We start from the raw sequence: 11,967 nt of genomic DNA, 5'->3' as shown, positions 1-11,967 counted from the left end.
GGGTGATATTATAGTCATCTGAGTGAAAGATTGTCTTCTGAGTGAAAGACTCTAACATCCGAGTGAAAAGGTCCAGTCGGACGAAAAACTCTAATATCTGAGTGGATGAGCTCGGATCCGAGTGAAACTGAAGATGTGCCCGAAAGGTAATCCAGATGACCTCGGATGGAAAAGTGATCAACACGGAAGTTGTGCGCATCGTCAAAATGGTGAACTTTGGTTTTGGAGTCATTATCATATGAGATAGTATACGGCCTGTAAGTTCACTACGAGACTCGGACAATCCAGTCCGTTACATGACCGAGTCCGACTGGATATTAAAAATGGCTTCGTAGAATATTCAAGATGGTCTTATTTGGAAAAGTGTTCAACATAAGGATTGTTCGTCTCGTCGAGGCTCACAAGTTTCATATTTGGTTCGTCTTGATCGGATGTCATATGCAAGCTCGGCGGCCCGCGCAAGGAGGAAGACAAAAGTTGGGCCAGATTCAGACTAAATCCGAGTTGGAATAAAACTAGGACTCTTGGACGTGAATTGATGTAATTTTTTTTGTAAGGAAAGCCTAAATGAATCCTTTGCTTGTACTGAAAGTCCAGCCGCCTCTTATATATGTTGGGGGTGATGGCCGATTGAACAACACCAATCGAACCAATCAATCTATTACACTTTTGTGTTCATCTATCTTTATCCCCTACCCTTGTATTTTTCGTTCTCGTTATTCGTTCGTTCTTCGCGTTGGAGGGCAGCGATCCACGAGGCTCTAGGGGCGAGCGAATCGACCTAGGGCAGCCCATAGCCGCCGCACTCCCTGACGGGGCCCCACCTAGGCGTGTGGGGTTTCAGGTCTTCAAAAGCGCCCGCTGACTGTCTTGTGTATCGCGCTGTCGGTCGGGTCTCCTTCGACGTGAGCTGCGGTGCATCACCCCCGGTGTCGAGGGTACACGTGACGTGTTCATGTGTCAACACACTTTTTGGCGACTCCGATAGGGACGAAGCTTTGAACAGTCTCCAGCCTGTTCTTGCTACGAGGAGAGCGTCATCGAGCGGCTGCAATCTACAACGGTAACATGTATCATCAATCTCCTTACATAGATGCAAATAGCCATCATGTTGATGTTGCTTATCTTTCAATGGACATGTCATGCCAGCTAGCCCTAACGAGCAAAGGCCGACTAGTTATTCCGTTGGAGAAACTTGGAATTTACATAATCGCGACATGCAACTTATGAATCTGAACTTTCGTGCATCGGCAACATCTTTCAATGTGCCGGTGAACCACACGATTTGTTAGAGTGATCAATATATGATACCTCATGTGCAGGAGGGCATCTCATAGTTTTATCCATCGGCAGCCAACTCGCAATATGCAGGTTTATCCCCAAACATGTCGATGAATGAGTCAATCGGCCATGCTTCCATTAGCTATTTGGCCGGTTATCCTCAGTCATCATATAATACACCTCAAGATATTAATTGTTCAACATCATATGCAACTAAAAGTATTCATGACTCGTCTCACTTTTATGGCCGAGTGAATGGAGATTCTACAGGAGTGTATGTGTCTAATACTGCAGGAGATGAGGTGACTTTGGCTGCGTTAAAAAGCTTACCGCAAAATAAGAAAATTACCGCTCTTTGCCTTGAGCAACATGATAAAGGTTTGGTTCCTGATTATGAGGCAATAAAAGCTAGGGTTTTGAAAGAAGATGAAGTGCTACCGATTGATCAAATTGGCATGAGAAAATATTCAACAACAGTGCACATGTCTTCACCTGTAATTGCAGCATGTTATACACCCCCTATACAATCGCAAAATTTCGGCAACATCAATTCATTGCCGAAAGATCATAAAAGTATTGAGGGGCAAGCTGATCCAAGCAGGGCCGAGTTTAAAGAAAAATATGTGGCCCAAGTGGACAAGATCAAACCAAAGCTCACAGGAAATAGTGTCAACGAATTTACTACGCCAACTCTTGAGGAATTACCAGCAGAATATCGACATGCTTATGAAGCACTCAAGAAGAAACATGGAGTGGATATTTGCAAGAATATGTCAAGTGCCTTACTCCATGTAGAAACCATGTTGGCTCCTTTGCAATATTGGGGCAAGATAAAAAAGAAGCTTTGCAAGAAAATCGTCAAGAAAGGGTTCACTCGGCTAATACAGTTGATTCGGTTGAAACTGAGTCAAATATGACTAGGTCGTCTACAGCTGAGTTGAACAGTTCCTTTAGTGACAAGACAATGGTGGATTCAATTGAAACCAAATTGACCACAGAGACGTTTAAGTCCGAGTGCGTTGCATCGAGCCAGCCGAGTGCATCGTGTCAGTCGAGTGCATCATTCCAGATGAGTGCATCACTGGCTAAAGCCGCTAGAGCCAAGTGCATCAAGCCAGTTATTGCTGCGTGTACCAAAATAGAAGATGCAAGCTTCACCGAGCAAAAGAACGGTAAACACAACAAATTGGCCGTGCTCAATTTTTCTGGATGTGAGGGAGCTTACATGCTGCCTTATGAGTTTCGTGCCAAAGAAATTGATGAGCATCAAGAGCAAAGTTATATGGCCAAACAAAGTTTGACTAGTGACGAAGACCAAGAACTAGAGCGTGTAGCTGAATGAAGTATAGCTGACAAAGAGCGGCCGAGTGGAATCCATTCGGGTAATCCGAGTGAAATCTACTTGGGAAATCCAAGTCAAATCTATTCAGGTAATCCGAGTGATGAGGCACGAGATGTAGAAAAAGAGGAAGATGCATTCGAGAATTATTCAGAAGTGGAGCAAGGTATTGTTCCAGTGGTGCAACCATCTTCTCGTTCCAACGACTTCACAAAGGTACACCTAGCCGAGAGTTCGCTCAGTTTTCGATTTGGTCAAAATCATATTGTTGATGTACCCGTTAGTAAGATTCTAATTAATTTTGAAAGACCGATCGAGATGAGTAATCTGTTTATTTCGAATTATCTTGTAACTAATCATGCTGATCAACACATGGCACCATTCATAGAGGCTAATAGTGACGACTTATCGCAACCAAAGTTGTTCCCGTCATGCCGACTGAACTTTATATTCATATGGGCAACTTTGTTTGTTTCATGCCTGGCTAACATTTGGTCTCAGATGAGACGTATATTCTGTAGTTATTTTGGTTGCAGGAATATAAAGCCAGGTTCAAAGTTCTCCAGGATAACTGATTCGAGAGCATCAGGAAAGGAGGACGAAAATCAATGCATAGACGAGTCGGATGATGTTAAACTGACACCGCTCGGTTGTTTTGTATCGAAGCCAGTATCACAATATCGGTTAATGGACCAGGAGTGTACGTCCAGTGCAGTCATAGTGGATCACATCATCGGTACATCGCTGACTAATCCTATTATTATAATTGATCACGACGTCGAGCCGTCAAGACAAGAGCCAACGCAATGTTCGTAGAAGCAAAATGTCAAAGATTGCAACATGATCCATCAAGTCAAGCAATCGGACAAGATAGGACGATTGGAGTTTGTTGAGGCACGATCATTTGGACCGTCGGATCATTTTGACGGCCATCAAATGTTGGCTCGGCTATCTTCAGCTGATTTATCTAAAAGTTGACATGTACACGTCAGTGATGATGGGGTCAAGTCTTTGAGCAAGGATATTGTTAAGAAGTGCATCAAGAACAATCTTGAAGACAGAAATTCCATCAAAGCTACAATGGTAACATCTAGCACTAGGAGGCAACAAGAGAATTCAAAGACCGGTGCACGCACAACCAAAGAAAGCAAATGCCATGGTAAGCACAAAAGCAAAAAGCCGAAAGTCACTTTCGCGCAGTTATTAGAAAAGTACCAAAAGATAAGTGAGGCAAAGAGTGCTTATCGGCCGAGTGAAGCAAAAGCATCGAAGTCACCCCAAGGCATAAATCTGAAGACTTGGATTGGCAAAGGAAGACGTTGAGCAAGCAGGCTTCATATCCTGCTTTTGGGCCGCCAATGCCAATGTCGTGGATGCCTCCCTACGGTCATGTAAATCCATATCCATCATGGGGCAGGTATGATACAAGGGCAAATTATCCATCTTATTTTAGATCATCTCGCCAACATTATGAAGCTCCAAAAAGATTAACATTTGATGAAGAATCACACGTCAAAGACCATTTAAATCATAAGGAATCGGTCCGGAGCTCAAGGAACAAGAAAGAGGTGGTCAAGCAAGTGTACCAGGTCAAGAAAGATGGTCGTAAGTGTGCTATTTCAGATTTGTTCTCAAATAACAAAGAGCCAGTTAAAGTATTGACATTGGCTATAAAAGGCAATGAGGCAAGTCAATCAAGTGCCAAATCTGAAGGGAAGAAGTTGAGAGTGCACAAGGCCAAAAAAGAGTTGGCATTGGTTGAAACAGAATCACAGCCGAGGTGCCCACTCGGCTTAGTACATTGGCAATAGAAGGAATTACAAAGACTTAGTGCACATGAGTTGAGAAAGAAGAACATGGCATGGGTTCCCAAGAGGAGAAGTCAAAATAGAAATGATGTCCGACCTTCTATTGCAACAAGTGTTAAAAAAGAGAAGAACGAAAAGGATGGCCGCAAGAGTGCAATTTCAGATCCGACTCCAAATGACAAAAAGCCAGCCGAGCCTATGTTGGCTGCTAAGGGCAAGAAAGTGAACCAAGTAAATTTCAAGGATCCAATAGTCAGGAAGAATTTGCTAGTGCATAAACCAAAGTCCCAGCCGGGACGCCCACTCGGCTTACCATATTCGCAACAGAAGAAGCTAAAATGGCTTAGGGCCAAAGAGCTGGAGAAGAAGAACATGGCCTGGGTTCCTAAGGGAAATCCTCGAGTCGAGAGCGGCATCACATCTCCTGTTGCGAAGCCAGCAGAAATAAGGGAGTAGAAGTGTAAAGCCCGTAGGCGAGGACGACAATTTTCATATAGGAGACTCCAGGAGGCGTCTCATCCATATTCTTCAATCGTACCATCAAAATCAACGATATGGAATTTATCATCAGCCGAAACATCTGACTTATTTCGGCTATTCACACTTTGGTGGACGAACTCCCGAGCACTTTTGAGATAAGAATGCATGGCCGATATTTGCATATCGCCCTCAGAATTCATTGTGTTGGCAAACCCGGCATCTGGCTAACTGTGTTCACCATGGTTGATTTCCTACTCCTATAGTCGATGCTCAGTGTTTGCCAATACCGGCGAGGCCGACTTAATTATTGAGTCGACCACCAATCAAGGGTCTAGTGCATAAAAGAGCCCCGACTCCAAATGTTATTTATTTGCAGGATCCAAGTCAGGAGACAGACGTTGTTCGGTGGAGGCTTGATGGTGTACTTTGATAACGAGTTGAGTCGCCGAACAATTGACGGTATTCTTTTGAGGTGCATGGTCATAATCGTTCAGCAACCGTCTTCGTTGAAGGGTTCTAATATTCCCAGGGAATGCCTGGACAAATGCAAGGTCCGGATTGACATAAGAAACTTACGTGGAAGCCTTTGTGACATCCAATTTTTGTTTTCAGACAACTATTATCCAAGAGGCTCTACCGAAGAAGCAACAAACATGAGCATATGGATGATTAAAATTATCATACTCAACATGCACAGCTGATGGAGTGTTGACATCGTGCTTAAACATTACCGTAAGCAAGGTATTTTCTGGCACGCAAGCTCTGCCAGAAAACAGGGGGCATGTGTTGACACCTGATTTTGGCAAGATATAGATTGCAATGAAGATGGTCTCAAGTGAACGGGTTTTCAGCATGAAAAGATTCACGTCGCCGAGTGGAACAACTTTGATGTTTCGGTTATATTCATTCGACCTTATCTTACGGACTGAAACTATACTCCGAGTGTCATAATTCAATGTTTCAAGTGGTTTTTGGCCAATCACATCTTCAAGATGACCTCGGATAAAGGAGCACTTTTAAGGAATTGTCTTCGTCTCGTCGTGGCAATCGACTTTGATATACAAATCATCTCAATCCGAATTCATATGCAAAAGTTAGAGGCAATACACTGCAGACCGAACCTCAATGGAAATATGGCGCGAGGTGCCAGACACTTGTCTGATAGGTTGCACGAGTAATTCGGCCATCAAGACGGCCTTGAATCGAAAAACCTTTAACATGAAGAAGTTTTGTCTCGTCGAGCCGATCGTTTTACATATAAAATTTGTCTCAATCCGAGGTCGTATGCAACCTGGAGAGGCAAATCAAGATCAGGCTGTGTTTTCAGTCGGGAAATCCGAGTGAACAGTTTACCATCCGAGTGAAAACCTACCGAGCGAGTAAAAGGTCGAGTGAAAAACTTATCGATCGAGTAAAATATTGGCTCCCGAGTGAAAATATAGTAATCCGAGTGAAATTATCATCCGAGTGAAGTTATTCCGAGTGAAAAGATTACAGTCGGAATGAAAATTTGACGTTCGAGTAAGATATTGCCTTACGAGTGAAATATAGTCATCCGAGTGAAAGATTGTCTTCCGAGTGATATTATAGTCATCTGAGTGAAAGATTGTCTTCCGAGTGAAAGACTCTAACATCCGAGTGAAAAGGTCCAGTCGGACGAAAAACTCTAATATCTGAGTGGATGAGCTCGGATCCGAGTGAAACTGAAGATGTGCCCGAAAGGTAATCCAGATGACCTCGAATGGAAAAGTGATCAACACGGACGTTGTGCGCATCGTCAAAACAGTGAACTTTGGTTTTGGAGTCATTATCATATGAGATAGTATACGGCCTGTAAGTTCACTACGAGACTCGGACAATCCAGTCCGTTACATGACCGAGTCCGACTGGATATTAAAAATGGCTTCGTAGAATATTCAAGATGGTCTTATTTGGAAAAGTGTTCGACATAAGGATTGTTCATCTCGTCGAGGCTCACAAGTTTCATATTTGGGCCGTCTTGATCGGAGGTCATATGCAAGCTCGGGCTGTGTTTTCAGTCGGGAAATCCGAGTGAACAGTTTACCATCCGAGTGAAAACCTACCGAGCGAGTAAAAGGTCGAGTGAAAAACTTATCGATCGAGTAAAATATTGGCTCCCGAGTGAAAATATAGTAATCCGAGTGAAATTATCATCCGAGTGAAGTTATTCCGAGTGAAAAGATTACAGTCGGAATGAAAATTTGACGTTCGAGTAAGATATTGCCTTACGAGTGAAATATAGTCATCCGAGTGAAAGATTGTCTTCCGAGTGATATTATAGTCATCTGAGTGAAAGATTGTCTTCCGAGTGAAAGACTCTAACATCCGAGTGAAAAGGTCCAGTCGGACGAAAAACTCTAATATCTGAGTGGATGAGCTCGGATCCGAGTGAAACTGAAGATGTGCCCGAAAGGTAATCCAGATGACCCCGAATGGAAAAGTGATCAACACGGACGTTGTGCGCATCGTCAAAACAGTGAACTTTGGTTTTGGAGTCATTATCATATGAGATAGTATACGGCCTGTAAGTTCACTACGAGACTCGGACAATCCAGTCCGTTACATGACCGAGTCCGACTGGATATTAAAAATGGCTTCGTAGAATATTCAAGATGGTCTTATTTGGAAAAGTGTTCAACATAAGGATTGTTCATCTCGTCGAGGCTCACAAGTTTCATATTTGGGCCGTCTTGATCGGAGGTCATATGCAAGCTCGGCGGCCCGCGCAAGGAGGAAGACAAAAGTTGGGCTAGATCCAGACTAACTCCGAGTTGGAATAAAACTAGGACTCTAGGACGTGAATTGATGTAATTTTTTTGCAAAGGAAAGCCTAGATGAATTCTTTGCTTGTACGGAAAGTCCAGCCACCTCTTATATATGTTGGGGGTGATGGCCGATTGAACAACACCAATCGAACCAATCAATCTATTACACTTTTGTGTTCATCTATCTTTATCCCCTACCCTTGTATTTTTCGTTCTCGTTATTCGTTCGTTCTTCACGTTGGAGGGCAGCGATCCACGAGGCTCTAGGGGCGAGCGAATCGATCTAGGGCAGCCCATAGCCGCCGCACTCCCTGACGGGGTCCCTCCTAGGCGTGTGGAGTTTCAGGTCTTCAAAAGCGCCCGCTGACTGTCTTGCGTATCGCGCTGTCGGTCGGGTCTCCTTCGACGTGAGCTGCGGTGCATCACCCCCGATGTCGAGGATACACGTGACGTGTTCGTGTGTCAACAGTGAGGCGCTCACCGAGCTCGGTTGAGGTGCTGGCTGGTGAGGAGGTCAGGAGCGGGGCCGGAGGCGGAGTACTGGAACTCGGTCGCGGCGGAGCGGGGGAGATGGCGGCGCGATTTCTTCCCTGATGGTGGGGAACCTAGCAACGAGAGGCGAGACGTATCGGTGGGCTCGGGAGAGAACTGGGCCGAATCGGTACGGATCGCGGGAGGGCAAAATGCATGATCCAATAGGCCAGCAGATTGTGGTTGAAATTCTCAAAAAAAAAAGGTAGATTGTGGTTGTGGAATGTGGATCGGCGAACAGTTCTCTGCATCAAACGGTCCTGTAGCCGCCTCGCGCACTAATCCCCTGAACACCACGAGAGGTCACGGAGAAGAGAGGAGGAGCGGCGGCGTCAGGGCCGGAGATGTCGCTCTACAACTTCACGTACGTCCTCATCGGCGACTCAGGTCCGTTCCCGATCGGTCTATCCCCTCCTCTTGCTGCTAGTTCCGTCCGTTTAGTGGAAGTCTGATTGGATGGTCCGACGACCTACTGCAGGTGTCGGTAAGACATGCCTGCTTGTGCAGTTCCTCCACAAGGAGTTCCACCCTGTCGTTGATTTCAACATCGACACCGAGTGCGGGGACAAGATGATAACCATCGACAACAAGCCCGCCAAGCTCCTGATTTGGGACACGGTACTCTTTCTTCTCCACCCAGATCCACCATAGAAATTACTGCCAGCTGCATATGAGACTATTAGTGTTGCCAAACCCTGCTTCGAAATTGGATGCGACATCTCTACTAAATAGCACAGTATGAATTTTGAGTTCCACAAGTGTCACGTTCAGTTATTAGGGAAAATAACCCATCTTGTGCCGTCTGTGTTAACATTATAGCCAGGCCGAAATGCATTCAGATCGTTAACTACACCACTATACGACGAGGCTGTCGGTGCTCTCTTGGTTTATGACATCACCAGGTACCTCCCACTCCGAGAGACAATGGAAGCTGCCCTGTTCACTCAAGTGCATGGCTGCCTGAACTTTAATTATCCTGTTGTTTGTGTCATAATCAATGATGACATTCAGGAGGGAGACTTTTAACCATCTCACCAACTGGCTACAAGATGCAAGGAAATATGCGCACCCTGGCATGACAATAATGCTGATTGGGAACAAATGCGATCTATCTCACAGCCGTGCAGTGAGCTATGAGGAAGGCGAGCAGTTTGCAAAGGACCATGGCCTTCTCTTCATGGAGGCATCTGCAAAAACTGCACAGAATGTTGCGGAGGTAATGCTTGTTTGATTCTTAGTGCATCTCTATGCAACCAAGGCCTTTGTGTTGTTGATCATTTTCTCATGTTGTTTATGCAGGGTTTCCTTCAGACTGCTGTAGCAATATACAAGAAAATTCAGGATCCTTCATCCGATCTATATAATTAGGTAATGTTTTACAATTCAGTCATAATACTTATGTAGCTGTCCATTTTTAATAAAAAGTTCTACCACCTAAGTTTCTCTGTGATGAAGCAGAAAGGCCTTTCGACTGATTCAAGACTGTTATATGATCCTTAGGTTACGTTATTTAATATTGCACGATCTCAGTCTAGTTTCTGATGTATGTTTTACTACGGTACAAAATATGGATGGGAGTGTTATGTGATCCTTAGGTTACGTTATTTAATATACCACGATTCCAGTCCAGTTTCTGATGTACTCCCTCCGTCTGAAAATACTTGTCATCAAAATGAATAATAAAGGATGTATGTAGAACTAAAATGCATCTACATACATCTTCTTTTATCTATTTTGATGACAAGTATTTTCGGACAGAGGGAGTATGTTTTGCTACAGTACAAAATGTGGATGGGTGCCTTCCAACTTACAGTGTATAGCATATGCCTTCCAGCCCTTCCTGTTGCCTCCCCATGTTACAGAAAGCCGGCCAGCTACTCTGACAGCCTTTGCATAGACACCAAGAATTGTCAAGCATGAAAATGGCGATGTTGCATACATTTGTCTATATTTTTATGGAACGAAGAGACTTATTTCTTGATTGATGCTGGAAAAAGGAAATTTGCTACTTCCATTATTAATAGAGCCACAAAGGAAGTTGGGCATCTAGTTCGCAGAATTCTGAAAACATAGGAATTGGGAAAACACATAATAAGATATAAATGCATGTGCTAGACTGCTGGTCAAAGAACTTGAAAACTAAAGAATAGTTTATACAAGTTTAAATGCTTGGTTCACATGTATAGAGAAGCAGCACAATCAAACGATATGCTTTTTTTTTGGATTATATTACGGAACTAAGTACTTTGTCTCATACTATTTTTTCTAAGAAATCTAAAAGAGGTCTGAGTGAATTATAAAATTTATGTGTTCTTTAACTGAGATTGACATAAATTTTCTGCTCCATTTCTTAAAGCAAAATGGATAAACAGTTCAATCAAAGGAAAATTTATGATATTTATGATTTCCCCCACTTATAACTAGGAGGTCCAAGCGGAAGCGCGGCAATGCTATAATAACAGCGAACACGGTTCCCCTACTCAGACCCTATTCTTTCAACATGTGTTTGCCTGATGAACTGTTACATAAAAACAGTTCTTTTTGTTTTCTTTCATAAAAACAGTTCTCTTGGTGATCTCTTTCAATTCGAGGATCCAGAGAGGTGTTTTCATAGTCATCTCCGAATATTTGCCATCTCGGAATATTTTCGATTTCATTTTTCTATATGTCTTTCTATATGAAAATTGGTTATTTACGATGTACGATGGTCCCTGTTAATCATCCATGGCTGAATTGTTAAAGATGAAATGTTCTGTTTTTCTTATTTCTGCAGGTTGGCTGATTCAAAGTTGGCTACACAGTCCCTAGCATCATTAGAGGTGCTGGTGCCTCGTCTTCCAATGGTTAATGTATTGATGTGCATAAAAACTTGCCGTGGATTATGATCTTATGCTAAATATTTTAATAAATGTATAATTTATCGGATTCCACAAATTGTATCCTTTAGTAGGTGTGATTAAGTAAGAATGTGTGATTTGATGTTCCTCGTGTCCTTTACATTTAAAGTTGTTAACCACCTAATCAGCTAATAATATGATTGCTAAGTCTTTAGGATATTTCTCAAGGCTCGTCTTAACTCCTTCAGCAAAGCAATCATATGAATTTTGCATTTTGATTAAGATTGCTGAGTTAAATTCCGATAAAACCTACACCGGGTAAACTAGTACTTTGTTTGCAATTTTTAACACATTTTGAATAATTTTTACATGCAAGTTGAACATCTTCTAAATACATGTTGAACATTTTATCCAAATACATATTGAGCATTTGTAAAATGCACATTGTACATTTTTCTAATATACTGTTATTTTCCAAAATTTCATGAACAGTTTTTCAAATTATGCAAATATTTGTGAAGTGTTAGAATTTATTTATTTTCTGAATGGCAAGAGAATTTTTTATGTATTATGAACATTTGGTAAAATTGAGCGGATGTCTTTTTTACATTTCATGAAAATTTGTTAAAATTTAATGAAACACATTTCTAAAAGCATAATGATTTTTCAGTGTCACAAAAAAATTCTTGTATGTTATGGACACTAGTTAAATGCCCGTGCGTTGCTACGGGCTCATAACATAATGTTGTACACACACAAATTTCATGGAGTAGATTAAAATGGTTGAATTTAAATAACTGGCTCAAAAAGAAGATACTATCTTGATTAATGTTTGTTCACACTTTATGCCTTCATAGGCCATGTTGATGATTTTACTCCCTTCGATTCATTGATTTGAATATGCA

General features: G+C 42.5%; 1 protein-coding gene across 2 annotated transcripts; it reads left to right on the top strand.

Annotated features, from left to right (window-relative positions):
- Positions 1–8,517: 8,517 nt before the first annotated feature.
- LOC119273504 (ras-related protein Rab-2-A-like) lies at positions 8,518–11,083 on the top strand. 2 transcript variants are annotated; one of them, XM_037554649.1, is made up of 6 exons: positions 8,518–8,612; positions 8,704–8,843; positions 9,045–9,127; positions 9,237–9,441; positions 9,525–9,593; positions 10,999–11,083. In XM_037554649.1, exons 1-5 carry the CDS (start codon positions 8,570–8,572, stop codon positions 9,591–9,593), a joined length of 540 nt encoding a protein of 179 aa, XP_037410546.1. In that variant the 5' UTR covers positions 8,518–8,569; the 3' UTR covers positions 10,999–11,083. The 2 variants fall into 2 exon arrangements, with proteins under 2 accessions (XP_037410546.1, XP_037410547.1); XM_037554650.1 differs by lacking the exon at positions 10,999–11,083 and having other exon boundaries at positions 9,525–9,749.
- The last annotated feature ends 884 nt before the right edge of the window (positions 11,084–11,967 follow it).

The sequence above is a fragment of the Triticum dicoccoides genome, chromosome 3A (assembly GCF_002162155.2).
Source record: "Triticum dicoccoides isolate Atlit2015 ecotype Zavitan chromosome 3A, WEW_v2.0, whole genome shotgun sequence".
Lineage (NCBI taxonomy): Eukaryota > Viridiplantae > Streptophyta > Magnoliopsida > Poales > Poaceae > Triticum > Triticum dicoccoides.
This window is presented reverse-complemented; position numbering and strand designations above follow the sequence as displayed.

What these genes read in the sequence shown, in the direction of transcription:
- LOC119273504 (XM_037554649.1), top strand. Translation starts at nt 8,570, where the DNA reads ATGTCGCTCTACAACTTCACGTACGTCCTCATCGGCGACTCAG. An exon ending in AGCTCCTGATTTGGGACACG is followed by an intron (nt 8,844 to 9,044) that starts GTACTCTTTCTT and finishes TTAACATTATAG; the next exon opens with CCAGGCCGAAATGCATTCAG. An exon ending in TTGGTTTATGACATCACCAG is followed by an intron (nt 9,128 to 9,236) that starts GTACCTCCCACT and finishes GATGACATTCAG; the next exon opens with GAGGGAGACTTTTAACCATC.